Genomic DNA, 26,126 nt, shown 5'->3' with positions numbered 1-26,126 from the left:
AACAATCTCGGTTGGCCAGTTAAAATAATGTTGTTTTTTTTTAATATTAGTAGATTATAATGCATTTTAGTTCCAATGAGGGGCCATTTAGATTTGAGATCCTCAACTATACGATTTGTGTTCTCTTAAAAAAATCAATAGCTGTGACCAAAATCATGAAAAATAATCAAAAGTATTTATTGAGAAGATAAAGCACGCGGTTTAAGCCTGAGATCAAACTGAATACCACAGGTAACATTTAAACAGGAGATTAATCGTGGTGACGCTAGAAAGGGAAATATTCCCTTAACTCTAAATTACCAGTATTTTATCAACATCTAAAAGCTGAGTCTTGGGAAAAAGGACTGGAAGCTTTATTTCATCCCCGAGTTGAAAAGAATTGAGGAAAACAATGAGATTCTAAAGAACAAACTCCTGTAAATAAATGTTTTTATAACGCAGCACTTAAAATGTAATAGTTATTATATTTGATTATTCTGTGTGATCAGACTACAGAAGGAGCTTGAGTTTCCTTTGCAACCTGTTGGATTTGTTTCATTGGCTTTCACTTCGTTGTTTAATTTATTTATGTGTTTGTGCAATGGAGTGGCGTTATTAGCTGCTATATGTATATACTGTATATATTCAGTGGCTTCTTTCATTGGCATCATGAAAATACAATTTGTAAGTGTTGCTCATTTATGAGGTTCAGTCATATGTCAGAATGATAGCTCAATTCTCACCTCAGTGTTGGAGGAGCAAAGACAATTTGAAGTGGGAGGGGTAAAAAGGAATCTGATATGCACCAATGAGCAAGTGTGACTCACAGGAGGAGATGTGGGAACCTCCCTCAAGACCAGGCGGCTCGAGCTTTTCTTTTTCTTTTCTTTTTTTCCATGCATACTTTTGATAAGGTTAGGAAGAAAGACAGTGTGTGTGCATGCATGTCAGAAACCAAACCAAATGTTTGTCCCTCCTGTGCTTACAGATCTTGTACAACCAGCAAAGCGTGGAAGTACTGGGGAACCTGAAGAGGAAGCTGATCACACAGCTGCAGCCTGACACCGACTACTCCTTTGTGCTGACAAGCAGGGGGAACATTGCAGGAGGTTTGCAGCAGCAGGTGTCCATCCGCACGGCCCCCGACCTGATCAAAACCAAGCCCAGCACCCTGCAAGCTCAGGGTGGCAAGATGACAATCAACCTGCCCAAGGTCCAGACCACCACGCGGGTCAGGTGAGTGCGGAGTCATACGGGACTAAACACACCAGCCCCCATTTTGTTTCAGACTCCTCTCAGCCAAACCCATCACAATCAAAGTAAATAAGAATGGAATAGTTATAAATGGTGGGACAGGAATGTTTACCATCAATGAGTAAAATACATTTGTCCTGCCATTTTTCCTTTTAACCTCTAAATCAGGGATTTTCAACCTTGGGGTCGTGACCCAATGTGGAGTTGCCTGTAATTTAAATGGGTTTGTCTGAAATGTCTAGTAATTAATAAAAAAATAAAAGAAATAATTATTATTACTATTTTTTGATTATTATTCTTCTCAAAATTAAAAGACAACACAGAATATTAAACAATTCTATTCTATGTTTTCACTTTCTCAAATCTAGTTCAAGTAAAATGCAGTATAAAAATAACCATTGCAACTTGTCACCAATCCTGCAGGCTACTCTGTATTTGTAACACAGTAGCCTAAAACTGATTAAAAAACTTGAAAAAAAATTCTAGAAGAAAATAAAGTATTTGGGTTCGCCAGAAATGTGTGATATTAAAATGGGGTCACGGTCACAATCCAAAAAAGGTTGGGAAGCACTGCTATAAATACTATAATTGATTTACATTTACATTGTAGCCACAGCTTCGCTGCGGCATACTGACTAAAGCGTGGCTGCCATTTTGCGCCTACGGCCCCATCTGACCACCACCTACATTCATGCACAATTCATACCTATTCATACGAGGCAATGTGGGGAAAGTGCCTTGCCCAAGGACACAACCACACTGACTTGGATAGAGTGGGATTCGAACGACTGGATGATCCACTCTACCCTTGAGCCATGGTCAGTTTTCAACATTGAAACACAATTTCAGGTGTTTAGCTACATTTTTAACCAGTAAACGGGATTTAGTATTGCAATTTGTTACATTTGACACCATTAAAAGCTGTAACTAGTTTTTTTCTCTTTAAACTATCTTTTTTTTTTAAATTTTCTCAATTATCTTGAATGTCTGAGTCGTTTTGTCTCTAAAAGTTTTATGGATTGCTCAAAGTTTTCTGCGTGTTGCTTTTGCACAGTCCTTTTGGAAAGCCGAAACGTATTAAATGATGAATTAAAAGTAGAGTGTCTGTAAATACCTTTGGGTCACACATAAAAGCATTATCAGTGCAGACGCGTCTTTTTGCCTGCAACTCACATTTTAATCTTGATCGATACTCAATCAATGCCCGAAATGCTCAAAAACTCAGAAGTACAACTTTAACTCTGAGCTGTCCTTATGACACGGCAACTGATGATAATTGTGACTTACCATCAGGTCAAGCTGTGCTATCTTTTGGCTCAAAATTGTCGGGGGTAGAACTGTCTGACGCACACACACGCGCACACACACACACACAGATGCCTTTCTGTCAGGAGAAGTGCACAGAGTTGATTGGTAAAAAGATTACAGGGCTGTCAGGGATGGCCAAAGTCCAGCACAGATTGATGGGCAGAGAGTGCTGGTGATTTAGGGTGTGGGGGTGTGGGGGTGAGCTGTCTGCTTATACATGTCTGCTCCCTCTGTCAGGCATAGTAGACTGTCGGACTGTAGAGGCGACGAAGCTGCCGCTGGTGTTATTATAAGAATTTAAAGAGTGTTTAGTAGAGAGTGGTAGTGGAGAGACAGGACACAAAACACTGATGTGTCATTATTATGCATCGTTTTCACAAGCATCTACTGGACATAATCCTACATAAATGACATCACACTATGACATCACACTAATACAGGGGTGGCAAACTCATTCGAGTTCAGGGTCCAAATACAGTCGAAGGGTTTTAGTCGGGAAAAACGAATCATTTCAACATGAACGTGTCCCAAGTTTGCACTTCAGTTATAAATTAGACAAAGTATAGAAGGCATCAACAATAAATAAGCAATAAGTGACAGATACTTAAATGTCATTTGATTGATTGATTGATTGATTTTTACCCATTTTTTTATTTAGTTTGGGGAGATTTTGTGGAATAATTTAAGAAAATTTGCAGGATTTACAACAATTTACAACTGAATTATTTGGTAATTTGATTCGTGTTTTCTCTGTCATTTTCACTTTCTCCTGCGGGCCGAATTGAATGCCCTGAAGGGCCGGATTTTGCCCCCGGGCCTTGAGTTTGACACGTGCACCAATATAACCCATCATTACTAAACAGTACATTAAACTGTTTGAGACCTTAGACTTGGTACAGGGACGTCAAACCTGTTCTGCTTCATGGTCAAATCAGCTTAGTCTAGAATAATTCAAGCATTTATACAAATTAAATATTAGAAATGAGTAATATTATTGGCTGATATTAGCCATAAAATGCAATCAGTTTTTCAACTGATATTGGAAAATTTTAGTTTTTTTTATGACTAAAGTTGAATAATTATTCTTATTTTGCACGGATGATGTTTATTTTTGAATATATCTAGTCATGCATTATTACTAGGCTTCACTTGTAATTATATAATTATTATATATAATATGACCTAAAATTAGATGAAGGGGCTCTATGTACAGTATATCAGCATATCATCAGCATCGGTTAATGTCGAAAATCGAAAAGTTATTGTTGGACAATATTGAACATTCCTGTTTACATTTCACATATGGCATTGCTATTTACGAGGGATGCAATAATGCAGTCAGCCCAGGGTTTACGTACCTTGGGTTTTTGGCCACTGTTCAGTTCGTTTCTGATGTTAAAGCGTTTCCAGCGTAAAGTGTTAATTTTAAAGAACAGCAAGGGATTATGAAAGAGAGCAACTTTTTATTTTACTTTGAAGCAGAACAAAATTCATGCACATTCCTGTCTGTGGTGTGTTGATATATATAAAATAAACAAAACTTAATAAAAATGCATATAAAATCAAATAACATTTCCTAAGGACAAGTACTTAATCCTGGCAGCCCATGTACAAACTAAGGAACTATTTATTCAATAATAAAATAAACAACAATTCATTACTTTCCATAAATAAACCTGTACTTCAGGAAACTTTATTTTGTAACATGAATCCAGCGTATTAAAAAGATGAAGAAGCCCACATCTTCAACCACCGACAACTGCTGCAAATCCCTGGTGATGAACACCTACTGCCAATTAAAGACGTACAATGTGCGGAGCCTATATGTCGGACCGTAAAAACGGCAGTTTACAAGTCAGTATTGAACCATGGAACAACGTTATTGAGAACGGTTGTATGCCTACTATTTACTCAACACAGAGGATTTGCTCACAAGCAAAGCATTCAGTTGCAAACATCTGGAAGTGAACGATATGATGATGTTCTCTGAATGAATCTTTTTTTTTCTGTAATTTTTGCATCAAAATTATGCTTCTGGCAAAATGTGATGTTATTACGGGCTGAATTTGGCCCGCGGACCTTGAGTTTGACACATGTGCATGAACTGATAGCAGTAAAAGTATTAACGCGCACAAATAGTCTGTGAGTCGGCCCTATTACCCAAACAAATCCTTGGGGGAAACTTGATTAACCAAAGGCCCTCTCATCTCTGTGACAGTGTTTGTTCCAGACTATATGGCAGATGTTCTTAGTGATTAGCAATTAATGGAAGAATGCAGTGCCAATCCGCTGGCGTCCGACCTTGTGCGGACCCTCTGGAGCAGCAATCATATTTAGAATGCAGCCCACGAGCCTCTCAGTCAAAGTTTGTCTTTCTTAATGTTTCCCTGTGTTGCTAATACTCTGGGCCCACTTTGATCTCCGCGTGGGTGTGCTCCGGTCCGTCTGCCTCGTCTTAACACCACTTCCATTGTCTGTGGCAGGTGGTACTATATCGTGGTGGTGCCAGTTTCCCAGGCGACACGACGATGGAACAATCCAGATGAAATGGACCTGGATGAGGTGAGTGCCAGCCGACGGCTGATTGGTTCATCTGTGGGGTCACGCATATCATTCCCAGTTCCAACTGGGTTAAAAGCTGTCCGTTGTTGCTAATTAGCGCCAACCTCTGGGGTTTAGAGAGAGGGATTTTAAACAATGAGTCACTCGGGTGGTGGTGAGTGTCCTGATTGGACGGTTGGCAAGGTATGCCTGCAGAGCCCATCTGTTGGAGGAGAACCATCACTATTCACTCACACAAAGTTAACACTGAACAAATGTACTTTCATTTCTCTGACAAAGATTGTTTGTAATCTGTCACGTTATTAATGCAACCGTTATTTATGAGCAATATAACCAACATAATATTCAAATGTATTTGAACAATCTGAAAGTTTTCTTATCACGGACAACTTTATTACAGAGAAAACAGTCTATTAAAGAAGCTAATTATTCATGAAATAATACTAATATTAATATATATTAGTATTAAATGTAAAAGTATTATAGATTTAGTTTTTGTGCAAAGTAAATTCCAAACTAAAACATGGTCATAATTGATGTATCTTGTGTTTCTTCATGATTTTTGTTCTAGTTTATGCCCAGCATTCCACGTGATAGACATTCAATTTCGGATGGATTCAGAAATTTCCGTCTAAACTTGAAAAATAAACATATTCCGTTGTTTTGGCACAACTTTCGGTTTGTGGAAGCAACAGAAATGTGTTGGGAAGTCACTTTGGCAGAGTTTTTGCGGGCAAACGCAAGAAATCCCTTTAAGAATTAAGTAAAAAACAAGTCTGTGCATCCGTCTACGGGACTCTACATCCTACAATGCAATGCGCAAAACTTTTCTAACATGGTAACAATAAGGGGAGTGTTTATGGTGGAGATTTAAAAACAAACTTTCCAGCAGCTTTTTTTTAACCATTTCAATTAAAAAGTAAATGATCTTCGATGATATCCATGTAAAAATGCTTCCTGTTTATATTATTGCATATATTTTCTAATGCTGTATGGCCTATAGGTGAGGGGCTGTGCAGGATCTCTATAAATGATAGTAAAACCAAAAGTATTTAACCCTTCCTTAAGTATTATTTTAATTTTAGGTTGGTTATTAAGAAAAAAAAAGCAAGTTCAAGCAGTTTTCAAAGACAATTGAACATTAAATTAACATTTTGTTTGTGTTTGTGACACCGATTCTTGTACATGACAAAAATAACAAAGAATGTTAATTTCCATTTGTTATAAATTACCACCTGACCTCTAGTTGTTCCCATTACAGTGTGTTTAGTCAGTCTCAGCAAACTGCAAATCTTGTTCTTCATTCATGTAAGAATAACAGCCTCATTATTCTGATGAAGAAAGGTCTATCTTACCCATGTGGGATTTCCTCCTGAATGACAAGCCTAAATACTAAGAGCATAATTTTTTTGTTAATTGCGAGGCTTGTTGGTTTAAATCGCTGTTGTTCCGGCTCCCTGTAGAAATCCCAGACACGACTAAGGAGGAGGAGAGTAGGGACTCCCCAAGTCATTACACACTGAGCAGGCCATTGTCTCCTCCCTCCGACATAATGATTTAATAATGCTACATCTGGAGCTGCACATGAGCCATCACTGATGGGAAACACATTGCAGCTAAAAACGCCACGCTGATGTGGCTCAGTTAATAAGCAGCCTGGTAGTTGTGCTGAGGGAGTCAACAATTAAAAAAAAAAAAAATCAACAACAATTCAGTTTAGCTACAAAAAAAATAATAAAAAATACTTAACGGATGTTGCCAAAACTTTAAAGAAGTTGACCTTACATTGACCTTGGAGTGTTCCATTACATTTTGGAGGGAGATCTGGATAAATATACTGATTCTGGGTCAGTTTGAAAATTTGAAAAATCCATATCTCTCATCATTGGTGAAAATTTAGTTTAGCACGAGACAGAGTGTGGGGGCGGGGCGTTCACCAGTACATACATAGACTAGAAAATACATACATTGCACTGTGGAAAGGACGCTGAAATGCTCACCTTCGTGGGCGTGTCTGTTCACATGTCAATCACGGCAGAGAGCTTCCTGGAGGCGCGGCTTCTCCAGCTCAGTGCCGCGTCAAATTCGTCATCAAAGTTGGAACGCGTCATCAAATTGGAGCGAGGTGTTTGGGCTCATCCTGCAGTAAGAAAGGAGCAAATCACCCTCTAACTAACGATTGAGGGAATCAATGAAAAAAACACTTTGGGCATGTGTATGAAGCCCAAATAGCACTTTATGATGTTTAAAGCACAGAAAAGTCCATTTAGCGTAACATGGGCCCTTTAAGTGTCATTCGTTACCCTAACCGCTAAACCTTTGTTACCCTAGCCACTAACCCAAACTTTAATTCTACCTAGCCACTAACCCTACCTAACCCCACTAGATCATCCACCTTTCCCAAAAAATGCCAACATAGCTCCAAATGTGTCATAATTTAGCGAACAATACTTAATGACAGACTTCATGACACCTTATTCATGCTAATGACAGTGTAATGTCAGCCTTATATATAAAAGTTCAAGTGTTACCAAAATCTCCTAAAAGCCTTACAAGTAATCCTGCCAATATCCGACGATAGTCGGCGTTGGTGGAGGTTTGCGCTCTCAGAGTGCTCTTGTTTTGACTATAATGACTTTTCAATCAAATGCATTTTTAGCTTTTTGAAACACGTTAACTCTTCTTCACCTGCCTTCTCCCCAGCTGCTGAAGTCAAGTGAAGGTCCCGCCCTGAGGCGTCGGCGTCACCTGGACTCCTCCAAACCGTACATTGCTGCCAGACTCGCCTCTCTGCCAACCACGTTCACTCTGGGAGATGAGAAGGAGTACAACGGCTTCTACAACAAGCCTCTGACCAGTCAACAGGAGTATCTCTCTTTTGTGCTGGCAGCACTACGATCTGAAGGAACCGACGGCACCGCCAACTACGTAAGATAATCAAAAATGATATCGTACTGTTTGGTTTGCCCAAGCAAATTGTGAGAGGTCATCAAAACGATGGTGATGTTTTTAAGTCAATGCAGCTTGTCTTGATGATTCTGCTTTAATGACATTGGAGATGTGGTTTTGTACTTTCCATATTCAGCACACGTCTCTTTACAAAGCTATGATGAGAGCAGGGCTGTCTAAGTAAAACCTCTGCACACGTCAAACCGCACAAACACACGGGCCCGGGCTGTCCGTGGAATGATCTTGAGTAAACTTTGCCGCAAGAAGAAGGAGAGACTTCAATTGCTTTGGGCTCTTCTGTAGCTCCAGACATACATATTTAGCAGCTGTGTGTGAGAGAGGGAAGGTAGAAAGAGAGCGGCTAGCATCCGAAACCAAATTACTGACTTTTCCCCCTTTTTTTTTCTCTCTCACCACCTTTTTCTACACGCCTCTCCTACTGCACATCTTTCTCCACCATGAAGACAGCCGAGGAGATTGATTAGTGCAGCCGGAGCTAAGAGGAGACTAGGGCCTGGTCACGGGGCCTGGGGACTTTGTAAAGCAGCCATGATTCCCTTGAAATGCTGCTTTACATGTCCTTAAAGCCACCCCTCCTCCTCCTGCTGCTTTCACAGTAATCCCTCCATTCCCTCACTCTGAGGAGGAAAAGAGGAGCATCCAAAGGAAGCTACAGTGGGCAGTTATTATAGACTTTACTTCAAAAGAGGTTCAAATCCCATCACTGCACAAAACTGATTGTACCTGCAAGAAGCCACCTATTGAATGAGAAGTGTCCCCTGGCCCTAAACCAGTGGTTCCCCAACCTTTTTTTGGGCCGTGACCCCATTTTGATATCATAAATTTCTGGCGACCCCAGAGACATTACTTTTTTTATCTCCTTTGTGATATAGTGTTACGAGTAGTGCTGTAGTGGTGAGATGCGCTAGCCAGATATTTTTATACTGTTGTTGTTGTTTAAATAGATTTTAAATATTAAATATGATTTTTGTTTTTATTAATATTTAATGACTATTTAATTATTAAATTTTTATGCTGTATATTCTTTAACTGGATTTATATTTGAGGAAGTGAAAGTATAGAATATAGTTGCTTGAGATTGTGTGTGATGCTTTTAATTTGAAAAATAATAATTCTAAAAATATGACTTTAATCAGTTATTTTATTTTATTTTTTGAAATCATTTACTAGACATCTCAGGCAACCCCATTTGAATTCCGGGCGACCCCGTATGGGGTCACAACCCCAAGGTTGAAAAACACTGCTCTAAACTGTGAAGAATCCTACTTAGCTTTAATCTCTCAGAATAATGACACTTTAATGTGTTTACTTTCACTTTAGTTACCTGGTTAGTGTCTGTATTTAGAGTTTGTAGAAACGACACTTACGTATATTACACTTTTAACAAGCCGCTGATGATATATCTACACGTAACACATTAACAAGCAGAGCAAATCACCACAATTCTCCTAACCTGATTTGATTTCGATCCCACGGGCCAGGATCATAATACATCACACCGCCTCCCCCATCGCATCTCCTGCCTAAGGGTGCTCCGTCCTGTTTCCCTTCTGTTTAAACTGTCATAACACGAACAATGAGATATAAAATATCATTGCACAAGCAAGCAGATACTGTATTTAATGAAAGCAGAAGCTTTGTTTTATTAGGACGACACGTCAAGGCCGCTGTTAGCGTTTTATGGGCAAGTTTCTGCGTAAAAATTTGGACAATAAATGAAATTACCTACACAAGGCTGTCGTTGCCTTAGCCACTCTTCTTTACACCTTTCTTCAGTCTCCCTCCTTTGAAACTAGCACTCAAGGCTGAATCTGTCCCCAGCAAGAGGCACAGAATAAAGTCTATTTTAACAAACATGCCATTTTCACACAATGATTTGGCTGTTTTCATTTGCTGATAGTCGGTGGTTTGTGGCAGCAGCTATTGTAGCAACAAGAGAACAAATAACATGGCAACTGGTAAAAAAGATTGTTAGATTTCAGAGGGATTAATTCAGTGCTTCCCATTCTTTTTTGGATTCTCACCCCATTTCATCGTCATACATTTCTGGCGACCCCAAAGACGTTTTTTTTCTTCTAGAATTACTTTTTGATCATGTTTGTTATAAGCTACTAAATACAAAGTAGCCAGGATTACTGACAAGTTGCACCAGCTATTATTATACTGCATTTTACTTGAAAAAAATGTATATTTGAGAAAGTGAAAATATAGAATAGTTGTTTAAAGGGATCCTTCACTGTTTTTACAAATGTGGCCTAAAATCATTGAAATGTCTTATTAGAAGATCTATGCCCAACAAAACACATTATCTTGCACCACGTTCGTTTTATTAACTTTACCATTTTAAAACCTGTATTGGAACTGTCGCCCCCTGCAGTCATAGATCTTTTCCTGATTATTTAGAGCAACCAAAAGCAGCACAAATTGTCATTTTGACCGAAAAAGATGCTAAATGATCTAAAAAGCAGCCTTGAAAGCTTCAGACCAATAGAAAACAATGGGATTTTCAATCGATTCAATCACATGATTTCAAGATGGCGGAATACAGGTTTGAAGATGGTAAAGTAGTCCCATTTTTAAAAGTTAATAAAACAAATATGGTGCAAAATAATGCGTTTTGTTAGACATACATCTTCTAATGAGGATATTTCAAAGATTTTGGGCCACATTTGTAAAAACAGTGAAGGAAACCTTTACGATTATGAGTTGTTTTAATTTATAAATGAAGTAGAATCAAAAATAGTAATAATAAAAAATGAAGTTTTTTTTTTTTTTTTCCCAATAACTAGACATTGACGCCAAAGATTGAAAAACCCTAGATTACTTTCTCATCAACATCAACTTGCACCAGAATGTTTTTTCTTTTCATGTCATGAGCTCTAATATTCAGATATTTTGAGCCTCACTGCCCCCCATGATCGGAGGTGATACTGCTGTGGAGCGTCATTATTCCATTACGAAGCTTTCGTCGACGTATCCATGAAACTTCAGATTTAATTGGACTTGGATAAATAGAGTGCGGCTGGACTTTCCTTATTCTTCTCTTGAGGCTAAAGTTTAAAGTTTTTTCCACTGGAGACAAACTGTTTCCAAAGACAAAAAAAATAGTCCTGCACTGATGAAATGTTGCAGTTTTTTTTTTTTTAAATCAATACTGTGTTGAAAGGAAAGTTATTCACTTCCCAGCATGTCCTCTCCCTAAACTCATTCATCCATTTGCTGCGACCAAAGGAATTCTGCTGTCTCACAAATCCACTTTTTAAAAAAACGCAATTTTTTTTTAGTTTGAAAAGAAAATAAGCGATGGAGCTAAAGCAATAGCTGACCTGCTATATTATATAAGCGTACAATTGACAATAAGAAGATTTTAACAAGTTATGAGCGTCCCTCACACGCTCTTTGTATTTGTCCCTAACCCGTTTCCTGTGTGCATAAAAACGTAGTCGACAGCGAGGCGGCTACTACCGGCAGGCTGACAAAAAACAACAACAACCTCTAACTGCACTCAGTGGGAAAGTCAGACACCACTGCAGTGTTTGTTTTTGTCACCCCCAATGCAGCACTTGGAGACATTTATTACCAAACACGCGGGTGCAGAAGGTAAAGTGTACAGAAAGAATCGAGCATTTAGCAGAAGCTGCCTCCAGCGAGATCTCCACCAGACCCAGGAGAGTAAAGACAACAAGTGCTGGAATAAATGATGTGTCTTTTACTACAGCAGCACCACTAGCCACACACTTCCCTAGCGTGCATCAAACAGGACCGTCAGGGTTTGATAAGCCCTTATATATCAATGGCCACCAGCAGCCAGCAGTGGTTGGAGGGAAGAAGGGAAGGGTATAGGAACCACGGCGCAGAGGGAGGAGAGGAGAAGAAGAAGAGCAAGAGTGTGCCTTCATGTCTCCTCAGCACCCAAAGGCAGATAAACACGCTGGAGGAAGTGTGAAATGGGATGATAGATACTGGGGTGTGTATAAACAGTCTCATTTAATGTAGGGATGAGAGTGAGAGAGAGGAGGTACGCATGAAACACTGTGTGATGTGAAACAGAGGAGTGCTCCAGGATCAGTAGGTAGCAAATTCTGTTTTGTTCTGGAGCGCCGTCCGTGCCCCCATGAAGCCCCCTGTGAGAGGAGCTGCTGTCAGAGGACCAGGCTGCACTGAGGTGTGCTTTCCTTTTGATAAGAGAAAGGTGAGCCTCCGTCACAGAGAGGTTTACTGCCTTTTATATTCAACTCAATCTCAGGAAAGGAGTTGGCTTTGTAGCAGTAATTCTGTTGGTGCTCTGGGCTCGGAAAAACACAGGAGACCAGATTTCAACGTCGAGTGAGAATTACAAAACCAGGGCTGCGTCCAAATAGTCCCTCCTATCTCCTTTCCTATCCACTTTTCCATAACCCCCGGAAGTGTTTAAGTGGCTGCCATAAGGAGCGTTCCAATTCTCTAAAAGCTAAGGAAAGGAGGCTCAATGCTTCCTTTTTTACCTCCTTTAGCCTAGGAAACATTGATGCATCATTTACCAAAGGAGACCAGATAATGCTGCCCCACAATTCCTTGCGGCGACAACATTTAAAGGGACACGCACACTGAAGCGCTCACGGAAACTCACGAAAACTCAAAAGAGATGCAGTTTTGTAAACTACCAGTGCAATAATATGCCTTGAACAACTTTAAATAATCTAAAACCCATACCTTATTGTATGTGAGCCATATTATCAGGTTATAACTGACATAAAACAGACACGCTATTGTTCAAGAAAAAGGATCAGAGACATTTTAGCCACATTATGTTTTATTCAACATATTTAATTCACATAGGAATGCTTTGTGCGGTTGTACATTAGTATGTCAACAACATTATGTAGGCCTATATTTTGCATAAATGTAACAATTTCATAAAATCATACTTTTTTGGATTGATATTGATTTCTGAGTGGAAGGTGAGTATGAGGAACCATTCTCAATGTGACGTCCTTTTAGTTTCACTTTTGTTTGTTTTGTTCCTCATTCAAACCTTATATTTGAGATTATGTCTGTGGTTAGAGGCACAGAGCTTTCTGTGTGGCCCATTTTTGGAAATTTGTAGTTTTCTCACCACGGCAGACGTCACTACCTTTCACCACCGTTGCCTTCTCAGGTCACTTAGTGGAAGTGTGTCTGATTGTCAAAACTGCGTGATCTCCTTTCCCTAACTACTTTAGGAAGTCTCCTAACACTTTTCCTTAACCCCTTGACGTCATCCACGGCCATTGCCCCCCTTAGTGTTTAAAAGTTTTCATTACAGTTTTCCCAAATTAATTTAGACAAAATACAATTCTTAGTTTAATGCACATAATATACAAATACTTTAAGTGCTGTAAAACACAGTGACTGTACAAAATACATATAAATCCATTTGCTGGTCTTTTAAAAATAAAAAGTCATTTTTGGCAGCCGAGTCATGTGACTGGTCATATCATGAATTTACAAACATTGATCTAAAAATAAAGGATTTTTAATGACACGGTCAGCCTCACAGAGCCAAACAAAACGTAAGAAGAAATCAGGGCGGAGCTGCTTTTTGCTTGTAAAAAAGACTTTACATTTTCTTTTTTAACATCATTGTTACTGTGTTTTGAACTAAATGCTGGGATTTATTGGATTTTTTAGAAGATTTTTAGACCACTTTTGATGGAATATATGGATTCAGTAAGACATGGTATCGCTTTAAAGGTGAGGAGTGCTGGCTTGTTTATGTCGCCATTTTTTTTCTAAGTTTGACAAAATAATTGATTGTGTTGTCCTGGGATGGTTGTGTCGTAGAATGGTTTATATGGTTAAAAAGCGGAAGATTCTAAGCTTTCAAACGGTATATGATACTTGTGATATGCTGCTGTATTTGAGAAGTATTTAATACCTTAAGAGCATGAATGAGTGAGAACATTAACGTATTCAGCACGGTGGACGACATTAAGGCGACATTATCAATTATGTTACTAATAATTTTTTGCACTATTGTATATGTTACACACATTGTGGTTGGCGCGAATTTCGAAACGGTCTATATATTTGATTATTTTTCTTCTTTTTGCCTCTACTGGCAAGAATCTCAAACTACGCCTATGATTTTTATTGAGGGTGGTAGGAATGGGATTCTCCATTGAGCTGTACCCCATCACCTCATGCTCCTTAAGGCTTCTCCTTCCAGCAACGCTTCCAGATATCTGGATACTTGTTATTCAAACAGACAGAACGGAGTAAGAAGAGCTGAATGAGAAAGAAAGAGGGGCATGTGAATGAGGAAGAAATGAAGATAGAATGCTCTAAAGAGCTTCAACATTAAACTGAGGGGTCATGGACTCGACTCCACTCACCCCCCGCAGCCACGTTTCTGTTCCTTCCAGATAATAGTACACTCATAGAAGCTGTCATCCTTTTTTTTACTTTTTGTAGCTTCATTTGTTCTTTTTTTTTTTCTTTTATCGTCTGTGCGTTTCCACCCTCTCGCACTCACTCTGTCCCTGTGACGTACAGCGATGATGGGGAGCGTGTGGGAGTGGCAGGGACATGCCCAGGGGCTTAATTAGCTTACAGAGGTCAATGGCGGTTTGACACAAATGTGCAGAATGTTAGAGCAGTGGCAGGCTGTGGAAGGAGCCCATGGGCACGACGACAGCTTGGATACACTTTAACCATCATACATACATATATATTTATATATTTATGTAACTAATAACAACAAATTGCTATAAGACACAAAGGCAAACCAGAGAAAAAAAAAATTGAAGTCCCAAGAAAGAGTCATCTTTATACTATAACTTAAAACAGAGATCAGATTTTTTTTTTTTTTTTTATTGCATTCCCACATGCAGTTATGGGCCTATGAAAATAGTAGTGTTTTTTTTTCAGATTTCAAGAGATTGTCACCCAAGAACCAATGCATATATCTGACTAACCATTAGTGTTGTGAACAGTCTATGTACATAGCTCAAAGCTGATCTAATTACAGGGAGATGAGGCATATGCTAAGTTGTTTACTGAAGGCCCAAACATGTTCGAGCCCAAAATCCCAACAAACTTTTTTCCAATTTTATTAAAGGTCGACCAATATGGGATTTTCAAAGGCCAATACCGATTTAAAATTTTTTTTAAAAATTCAGCCGATGGCCGATATCTAAAGCCAATATTTGAGGCCGATACACATTTTTTTTTTTTTAAAGGACATTGATTATGAAAGACAATTGAAACACTCGTGTTATATAGATGTATATATTAGAAATGAAATGAAATACACCAATAGAACTCTTAACATGTATTGTACTTTAAATATACTCGTACACAACCAAGTAAAACAAAAAGTACAGGACGGGTATCAGTAAAGCACGACAACAATAAACAATGTGCAAGTAGTCGGTTTAAACTAAATACCTGTTTTATGTATAACCACTGACTCCTCCCCTCTGTTCACAGTCACCACCATTATACCTCCAACACTTGTCACCATATGCACAACTACAATATCTCACTCACTTTAATATAACTCTTCCTCACCTTTTCCATTTCCTACCTTGAGTCTCTCCTCCTTTTTTTTTTTTAGCATATTGTTTAGTTTTGTAGGGGTCAGTGAGTGTTTTACTAGTACATTTGTGCATTTTTGTTGTCGTATTTTGTTTTTGTAGTTTTTAGGATGTCGATAATGTTTTTCCTCTTTAGTTTGGAAAAATCTTCTGTTTTTGTTGTTTTATTTTCATGTATGTATTCAGTTTGAAAGTTGAAAAGCTCACATAGTTCAAGGTCGAAAAAGCTTAATTATGATACTGATAATAATAATGATAATAATAATAAGTAAATGATATTTTCCCTGTTCAAAATATTGTATTTTTATATTCATAAACCCAATGTTCTGTATTTTATTTTATTTTGATCTCAGTGTATCGTCCCCACCTTAACACGATCTCTATCCTCCCCCTTATATATATTATACCTCTCTTATTTCTCTCTTATTTCTCTTCTTTACTTATTGCATGACAACACCATAAAACCTGACATAACCACATATGCTTTCACACCCTAAACAAATGTTACAGACACACACACACACACACACGTACACACCGTCTACCTCTGACAAACTAACTTAAAACACAGCCTAATCCTGTCTGTAGCTGCTCATGTTGCTCAATCACACATCTTTGCTATTAGTAGTGTTTTAGTAAAAATGAGTCCAATATGTATTGATTAGGAGTTCTTGTGAATTAGTTCAAGGTCACCTTCCGCAGACTTTGACGCAGAAAGGACTTTAGATAAGCCGACTATTTTGTGCAATAATTGCACATAATAACTATGAAACGTTTAATACAGGAAGGAGAGACACATGTTAACAACAGGACAATACACAAACCTTAACCCTGCATGCGGTTTCATTCTATGTCCTAATACTAATGCTAATGCTGAATACCTTCCCTAATTTAAAGGCAGCTCGAATAACAAGGTTGTCCAAGGTTCACTTCTCTCGCCCAAGGACAGTTGTGACGCAATCCACATATCTAATCTCACAATAGATTTTTAATAATGAGCCTTTTTTTTCTCCTAATCTATGGAGTTGAAAGCAGATACAGGGAGGAAAAAACACTAATCATGAACCCATTATTGCTGCATGATGATAAAAGTCCTCTTCTGTGTTTATTTTTTTAATGTTTCTAAGTAACTCATGGGATACAACAGGTTGGTTGAATGTGATTTTGTTTGTTTGAAAAAAAAAAAAAGAAGTCATGTTGTATCAAAAGTGATACAAATTAAGTAATGCATGCAAATTGATATTTTTATCATTTTAAAACAATTGTCAGAAGCCCGTTTCCACCACTTTAAAAAACATCACCACTGCAAGTCATAACTATAAGTTAGTAAAGTCACATATGTGAGATAGAAAGTCATAATTATGAAATAGAAATTCATAATTATGAGATAGAAAATCAATTATGAGATAGAAAGACATAATTATTAGATAGAAAGACATAATTATTAGATAGAAAGACATAATTATGAGATACAAACTGAGCATTTGCAGCTATCTATGACACTGACTGTTACCATTCTTAGTTACACTTTGAATAATAATAATAATTCATTTAAAACACATATTTAGTTCTTAGAATTAAACACATGGTACAAAGTCTTTATAGCAAAACAATTTCGTCACGTTTTTGCATGATTTTTTGCAAATTTAAATAAAAAATTGGTTTCTCATAATTATGATTTTCTATCTCATATATGTGACTTTACTAACTCATATGTATGACTTGCTATAGTGATGTTATACATTTTTTTAGTGGCGAAAATGGGCTTCCATAAATGAAGGGCATTTTCATAGAATTAGAATTTTCGGGCAATTATTTACAAGGTTAAGTGGTTAATGATTAATGATGGATGGATGAGGTCCATGACGTAGCTTCATCAGGTTAATTTATGCCCTATATTGTTAACTAAACAAAGAACGCACATTTTAAAAGAAGACATTTGTACCCCAACACTCTACACATACAGATTCCATATTTGAGGAGTGTGGAGTGTCTCTGACTCACTGGCACATTCCTTTACCACATCAGTTCTCCATTGTGATAGGAGGGCATTAAGAGCTGCGTGACTGCGCTTTTTATCAGATGTTAGGGTCGTTCAAATGGATGATCCCTCGACTTCTCCGTGACCAACAGACAAAAAAGCCCTGGTTTTGTTCAGCCGTCGTCTCTTCTCTCTCCTCTTCCTGTTTTATCTGTCTCTGAAAGCACATTTTGGCTTTTTTTAATGTAAAACTAGAAAAAAAGTGAACTCTTCTTCCCAGGATTCCCTGCAGTGCTGCATCCTAAAGTTTTTTTTATTGTTTGCCGAGGCCATCCCAAAAGAGCATGAATCCTCGTCATGGAGTCCCATAGGTCACGTCCTAGTACTGTCCCTGTTCTCTTTGGGTTTTTTATAGATAATAGGTTCCTCCCAAAGGCCCAAATAACAGTATCTGTCTGTGGCTTTGTGTGTGCGTGAGACGGACAAATGAAAACTACTGCTGCGGTAAACTAATACTGTTGTATGTAAAGGGGAAACTTGAAACGTGACTAGTTTCGTTATGTGAGAGCATCAAGCACATGTGGCTAGTGCAAACCAATGTAGCTGTCGTAGATTTAGTTTTTTTCACCTGCTAGAGCAGACATGTGGCCCTCAGTGTACTTTTTTGTGTCCCCCAAAGCAAATCCCCCAAAATTGAAATTGAAGAAGTTGGAAGGAATATGAAGCCCAACATAATACATGAAATACACAAAAAAAAAATCCAAAAATACACAAAATGACTCATAAAACATAAAATGACATCAAAGACAGGCACAAACAAAAACACACAAATTGACAACGCATTACAGAATAGCTCCAAAGACACAAAAAACAGACGTGACTCCAAAAACGCACAAAATGACTAAAACATCAAAACCAAAAACAAAGACACAAAAAAAGACCCATTTTCCCCCTGTATTTATTGCTTTAATTGGTCATTATTCTAAATGCTGACTTGAATATTGGTCATGTGACCCTCGGATCACATACGATCACATGTTTGTTGGATAGTTAACTATCCATGTGCTCTATAGATGGTAGTCTTACTTAAACCAATGTGTAGTAAATGGCAATGCATGTAGGCTCCTGACTGCTGGTCTATTTATATACTAGTTTCCAATGTTGGCACGCTCTTTTTATTTATCTTTACAGGTATCCCAATGACAATGTGTGTACCCCGCTTTAAGAACCTAAGTATTAGTGCATTCTGGTTCACGCATAGTTTTAAAACACTTTCATAACAAAAGTGTTTGTGTTTTTCCTTTTTTAAGAGTATGAGAAAGCAGAATTGTGTGACTGAGTACAATAACTCTGAGCTCCTCTTTGCTTATCTCTCCAATTAATATCTGCCTGTGTGCAGGAGAGCAGGCCGCTGTGCCACTAATGATCAGGATTACTGCAGCCCCGCCATTCCCGCTGCATGCTGGGATCTCGATTCCCTTCGAGGTCTGCGATCTGTCACCCCTACCTTCCACGTGCACACCGCAGCTCCCTTTACCCCTCAATCTGCATCTCCTGTCGTCATTCAATAGATGGCACGCTGCGCTCTGATGACAGATGCCTCACACACCGCTCTGTCTCTGACTCATCCGTCAGCTCGCTCCAACACAGTCCATCATTTTTTTTTTCGAACTTCACCGACTTGCACCCACTCCTGCCACAGCCTCACCCGTACCCTCCTCCCGTCTCCACTCTGTCATTCTGTGGCGTGCAGTGGAAAGACGTCTCATTTACAAGCAAAGGTAGAAACCCTCGCCGTCACTCCTCCTCGGCCCCTCCTCCTCTGCCTCCGTCACGGTTGGAACGCTAATGAAGAAGAGATGAGTCCTCTCCCGTGCCCTCCATTTATCTCTCCACCAGAGGGGACAGTGTGCACGCTTATCCCCCGCCTTGTCCCACACTCGCTCTGTCATCAGCTGTTGTCGTTATACCTCTAACGGGATGCTACGCCTTAATAGAAATGTAATCACTTCATTAGCCAGGACGGTGGTTGTTGTTGTTTCAGAGGTGTCATTAGAGCTTGATTGATCGCAGACTGACTAGTTGTGCTGCATCGTTCAACTGTAGCCGATTGTCAGCACAACACATCAATTATCCAGATACAGTGAAGGAAAAAAAAAACTGATTTGCAGAGGTGAAAGTAATGGATTACATGTAGTGTACTGTAATTGAGTTGCTTTTATGGCTACTTGTACATTTTTGAGTATATAATAATAAAAATAATAATAATAATAATAATAATAATAATAATAATAAGTCGGTTTTATATAGCGCTTTACAGGAAGCTGTAAAAGTATTTCTAATTCAGTAACTTGACTTAAAGCAAAACTAAGTAACTTTTTCACCTTAATAAATCTTTCTCTTAGTGTCTCTGAGTGTTTATTGGGTGATCGGGGGTGGGGAGGGGGGTCTTTACGACAGTGACATAACCAAAAGAAACCTTTAGGGGGAGCACTAAGTGCCAAGTACTTAGTTCTGCTTTAAGTATGTTTTAAAATAAGTAAAGTAATTCCTTACATTTCTACACCCAACCGTTACTGAGTAAACTGTTATTTTTATTCTTAAATAATCAACGGACATTGTGAAACTGCAAAAAATAAAATCACAAGATAACAGTCAAATGCATCACATCATAGCCGACCAACCAGAATAAACGTAATGCACGGCGCCAAAACAGCATTAAATGGAGGTTATTTAGAGTTCATAAATGTAGCTATACTTAGAGTTTGAGAATTTTTTTTTATTTTATTTTGAATTGAAATCATTGGTGTTTATTCTTATTTTAAAAAAGAAATGTACATTTTGACTAACCTTTTATTTTATAAAGATGCATTTAAAATAAAATAAATTAGGTTCCAATTGTGCAAGATTTGGTTATTTCCTTTTTAAGTTTATACATGAGATGTTTACTGTGTGTAAGGGAACCATAGTAAGATTTATTACCAAAAATAAATGTGATGGGTGAAAATAACTAGTAACTTTTACTTTGAGTACTATGTAATTGAGCTACTTTTTTTTATACTTCAGTATTTTATGTACTTGTGTACAATTTCAATGTACTCAAGTACTTCTACTTGAGTAGAATATATCAGTACTTTTTACATCTCTGCTGATTATTTAAGCTGACTGTAAAAGGCTGAGTTTTCCTTCACTGTTACTGTATATTTAATGTTTTATGCTTGTTTTCCTTTTTTTGTTTTGTTTCTTGATAATAAAGTTTAAAAATATGTTTCATTAGCATCAAGTGGAGCCTAACGCAAATGTGTTTTTTTTTTTATATTACAGATGACATTTTCAGCCAGTCCTTACTCGGATCTTATCCAGGTCACAACAAGCTTGTCACAGGGGATGGATCAGCCTGAAATGTTGTGGGTCATGGGTCCAGTGTTGGCTGTGGTGCTCATCATCATCATTGTCATCGCCATCCTCCTCTTCAAGAAGTAAGCAGCTGTGATTGTGATGGGTTTGTTTTTCGTTGTGTTGCATCAGGAGTCGGGGATGAGGCGTGTTCCTCATCTGCCACTCACACACACCTGCCCCGCGCCCCCACTCGGGACTACAACATGCAATTCTCATACTGTAATGTGCAGCTGCGGCAAGCAATGTTTTCAGAGTGAAGATTTTCTACTGTTATTTTCAGCTGTAATCATTTGAAGTGTTGGGTGAAAGGGTCGCCGGCACATCCCGGCCCTCGCTTCACCTCCTCGCCCTGTAAACAGTTGAGCTTGGCTGTCAAAAGCCCTCAGTTTGAAGTGAGAGATGTGCTTCGGCCAACACAATTGGTCATTTCATATCTGAAATTGAGGGCTTAGCAAAAAAAAGCTCAGTCCAGATCTGTCAAAAGTATCCAATAAAAGGGATGAGGATGGACAGATTACAACACCAGCAGCCTTTAACTATGATGTTTTTATTATTAATCTTAAAAAAAACACTTTTAGGTTTATAATGGGGTTGGATGTTTTTTGGTTGGTTTCCCATCATTGCCCCGCTGACCTAAAGTATCTTTTTGGGTAAAACACTAAACTCAACATTGCACATAAATTTGTGTCAATGAGTAAATGCATTAATACAGTATTATGACTGCTAACTCACAGTAAGCTGCTACCCATGAAAAAATTTTATTACATAAAATGATAGTGCATGCCTCATAGACCAATGAATCAAACACAATTTACTCCAAAAGAAAAGGAAAAAGGTTGAAATTGCAGCTTGAAAGTTTATTATTATTTATTATTCTCCACCTGAAACTACATTTCTTAACATTTTTGCTCATTGCATTGTGGGATGTGGAGTCCCGTCAAGTGTTTTTACTTCATTCTTCATGATTTGTTTTGTTCCCTTGCCAAACATGAAGGACATGATTCTCTTGACACCTTTTTTGGTCTAGTTTATTACCGGTATTCTCTGCGATATCAGAATAAAGTAAAAACACTTCTATGCACCTGTCTCCACATCCCACAATGCAATGCGTAAAAATCTCAACAAGCAGTGTTTCTGCGGTTCAGACCACAACAAATGTTCAAGTGTCAATTTCAACTTTTTAGACCTTTTTTTCAGGGAAACGATTTATTGATCTATGATGCTTACACTATAGATTAATCTGGTAAAAATAATAATAATAATAATGTATCCAGCAGTTTTAATCTACTTGAAAAGTTGTTATTCACAAATAATTATTTGTCAAGATTATAACCTGATCATTCAACTGGTGTTATGTGTTTGTTATACTGTGTTGCGAGTTGCCGCAGGGTTAGTGCACAACTTGGATACTTGGATATGAACTACATTTATATTTGAGAAAGTGAAAGTTTAGAATACAGTTTGAGACGATGTGGTGTTTCAATTAGAAAAATAATATACAGTATATATATGTATAAGTCAGGCTTGGGGTCAATTATAATTGTAATCACGTAATTGATAATTAATTACAATTATGGCATAATTATAATTGTAATCGTAAAAATCTGTTGCTGTCGTAATTGTAATTAAATTGTACTTGAGTTCAGATAATTGATTTTGTGATTGTAATTGTCATGAAAATTCTATAAAAACTGTATTATAGTTCAACGCAAAGCTGGGGAGCCATGTTACAGTACTATGTACAGTTCTACACATACAGTATGTAGTTAGCAATTATTAAAATATGTTTCATATCAAGCTTTTCCACATTTTACCATTTTGAAGAATATTAAAACCTCTATTTGAATTGAAAAATAATGAAATCTAGGTCATTTATCTCAGGCTCAGTATTTGTTATTAATTGTAAGTGAATTTTAGTAATTGAGAATGTAATGGTAATGGACTTTCTGAGGATAAAAATAATTGTAATTTAATTTTGCTGGTAACTGTAATTGTAATTGAATTGTAATTGAACATGGGTAATTGAAAATGTAATTGTAACTGAATAATGTAATTGACCCCAACCCCGATATAAGTTCATCAGCTGACCCATTTAAGTCCCAGGCGACCCCAAGGTTGAAAAACACAGCATTGCTACCTTGGGTCCAGCACTAGTCTTTTGCTGATGTCTTGAAAAGTATTTTTAGGTCATACCTGCATGTTCCCCAACCTGCTAGTCACTGCTTTTCCACAGTGATATGCCAGACAGCTCCATTTCTGTGCACGCTTGCAGTCCAGTTAATAATAGGACTGAGACAGCTCCCCTGCACATCCCTCTCTGGAAGCACCTTTCTCTGTGCAGCCACAGATTGACAGGAAGGACTGTGGCGAGGAGGCGGTGTGCCCTTTTCACTGTGGACAGGCATTAAATGTCCAAAGGAATATTCACAGCATCTCTTCTGGTTATTATTGCAACCTGCAGAGTCCCAACTCCAGCTGCGTACAATGATGAGGTTTCACTCCAAGGTGTTTTATGTTTTTTCGGGGGAAGCATTTTCATTCAATGCTGTGGGTTTGAAAAACTAAATAAATTTGGAAAAATGTGACCACACATTAACACCACACATTTTTTTTCTTCTTCTTCTACTTCTTCTTTCCCCTGTAAATGCAGCAAACAGGAAAGGTGGGTACTGTGTGTCACTGTTCCATCAATATCCACGTTATCTTTCCTTCCACCTCAGTCCTCCTCATCCGTGATGTGAATTTGTTAGCGTTAGCAGGGGCTGCAGAGTCAGGTGCGTCTCATGGAAGGTTAAACTACGGCACCTTAAGGCGAGTTAAGCCCCGATCACTTTAAAAAGAGTTGAAGGAGATGAGAAGCAGACCACTCTGCAGCCCTTAATAACTCAGGCCTTTCAGAGTTCCTGGGTCACGTCCAAGTAGCAGTGCATGTTTCACATCTCCTCCTCAGATCATCCTTTCCCTCGTGGTTTGTCTCCGTGATGTGTTTCATTATCCAGCCAGTGTCAGCCTGTTCCTTCTCAATTGGTTCCTATCTGAATATGCCACTGCATCACCGTACCGTCTGCCGCCTGGCCCAGTGTGAATGTCAGACAGGGAAAAAGTGCTGAAAAGAAATGTTTCCTCCTCTTAACGCTGACATTTTCCACCAAGAACCTTTCCAACACTTTTCCCTCCCAGTGGCCGAAGAATCAACAAAGGACCTTGTTCTCTCCTCATTAGGCTCAGCCCTGCTCTGCACCAACACGTCTTCAAGCTCAGCGTGTGACTACACAATTTCAAAAGCTGTCTCTATCTCTCGTATCTCAGTCTTAAGCCTGAAAAGCCCCTGTCCAGACTGCTGCCATGTTTAGCTTCAGCCAGCATTGTAGTGTCATGTTGATTGGCATCTGATCTGCACAATCACAAGGTAATGAACTCTCCGAGGCCACCCGCAGCCCCACCTTGTCCTGGCTAGGATTTCTAGTGGGGGGGCGAGAGAAAAAAACAAACACAGTGTGGCTCAGCTCTCGACCAGAGAGCAAGCGATGCTTGTCAAAGATTAACCACCATGCAGCTAGCGTTAGCTTGATCCCCCCATGGCATAAGATAACAGGTGGCAGTCAGGCTGAGGTGAAGCGGGGTTAAAGCTGCATGTGCACCACCAGCTTTGTGTATTCTCGCCGGGCTCCGACAGAAGGGCCTGCTCTTTTCTAAAACCCACACTCGCCCCTTTGCAAATGGAGTGCAATGAGATGTGAAATTTCCACAGGGCACCCTGATGCTTCCTTCCACCCATTTCCATTTTCGCAGTCAGAAGGCTTGAGAGTTTTCAGCTGTATCCGTGTGAGCATGTGTGTGGAGCTGAGAGAGGGAGAGAGAGAGAGAGAGGTGTCAAAGCCTACATCTGTGTGCCTGATTGTGCGCAGACGTTGGCAGATGCTAGCTGTCTAAATACAGGCGAGCCAGGCCTATTTTTTTCCTCCTCTGACTAATGGACTGACGTATGTTGGATTGAGATGAGCAAAAACCAAGCAATGCCTTCCTGTGCCTTGCCATGTATTGGTGTGTGTGTCAGTGCCTGATCCTTTCAGATCCTTTCAACGCATGCGCGTTCTTTAACTCACTATCTTTACGACTGAGCTCCTAAGACGTGATATTTGAATGTAAACCAACCATACAACATTTGTTGAAGATTTGAAGAGTTTGTGGTGTTTTTAATTGTTAGTTAATAAAAAAAATAAAAAAACAGACAAAAAGGAAAAACCACTGCAAGACGATATATACAAGAACGGATCAAAACACAATACATTACACACCGAGTCCCCGCAGTCATGAAGTTCCTGGAAAAGTTATGGAATTTGAAAAAACTATTTTCCAGTCTTGTCAAGTCTTGGAAAAGTTTAACTCTTTTGGAAAAGTTTGGAAATATAGCCTATTTTATTTTAATGTTTAAAATCCAACCTCTGCTACTGCTATGGAATGTTAAGCAAATCCCTTAACGTTGACACCTTGTGTTTTACATCACTTTTAATAAACATAGTAGCACTTAGTTGTTGTTTAATGTTACATTCAATAGCTGATGCATCGTTATTTAAAAAATATTGGGTATCAAAGACAATTGCGTCATTGTTCGGTGCTATTTGCATTCCCTGTGGCACATTTTTACTACTGTCCATGGCACACACACAGACCTCTGTTGCACTAGTACACTGGTAAGGCCCGCTCATTGTTGCACGCTAATGGCCTTGAATAGATCTTAGCAATTCAGAACTAAATCGTGGAAATTTGGCTTAGTGGTTAGCACGTCCGCCTCACAGCAACAAGGTTCTGGGTTCAAGCCCTGGGGTAGACACCTGTGTCCTTTCCTTGTGTAGTTTGCATGTTCTCCCCGTGCTGCGTGGGTTTCCTCCAGGTACTTTGGCTTCCTCCCACAATCCAAAAACATGACTGTAAGGTTGATTGGAGTCCCTAAATTACCAGTAGGAGTGAATGGTTGTCTGTCTGTGTTGCCCTGCGATGGACTGGCGCCCTGTCCAGGTTGTACCCCCGCCCAGCGCCCAATGAGAGCCGGAGATAGGCACCGGCAGACCCCCGCGACCCTGAAAAACAGGAACAAGTGGGTCTGAAAGTAGATA

At 38.8% G+C, this 26,126-nt stretch overlaps 1 protein-coding gene across 12 annotated transcripts in view; it reads left to right on the top strand.

Annotated features, from left to right (window-relative positions):
- The window catches only part of LOC114479097 (receptor-type tyrosine-protein phosphatase F), a 255,606-nt gene that overhangs the window by 185,278 nt on the left and 44,202 nt on the right, over positions 1-26,126 (top strand). For 7 of the 12 annotated variants that reach the window (XM_028472565.1, XM_028472562.1, XM_028472571.1 and 4 more), the window contains 5 exons: positions 968-1,215; positions 5,025-5,103; positions 7,807-8,031; positions 20,935-21,089; positions 23,660-23,671. In XM_028472565.1, coding sequence (XP_028328366.1) covers positions 968-1,215; positions 5,025-5,103; positions 7,807-8,031; positions 20,935-21,089; positions 23,660-23,671 — 719 coding nt within the window. The remainder of the gene's footprint in view (positions 1-967; positions 1,216-5,024; positions 5,104-7,806; positions 8,032-20,934; positions 21,090-23,659; positions 23,672-26,126) is intronic. The other 5 variants (XM_028472564.1, XM_028472574.1, XM_028472568.1 and 2 more) reach the window with 1 other exon arrangement.

Source organism: Gouania willdenowi, chromosome 17 (genome assembly GCF_900634775.1).
Source record: "Gouania willdenowi chromosome 17, fGouWil2.1, whole genome shotgun sequence".
In the NCBI taxonomy this organism is placed as follows: domain Eukaryota; kingdom Metazoa; phylum Chordata; class Actinopteri; order Blenniiformes; family Gobiesocidae; genus Gouania; species Gouania willdenowi.
Note: the sequence above shows the minus strand (reverse complement) of the source record. Positions and strands in the feature narration are given on the sequence as shown.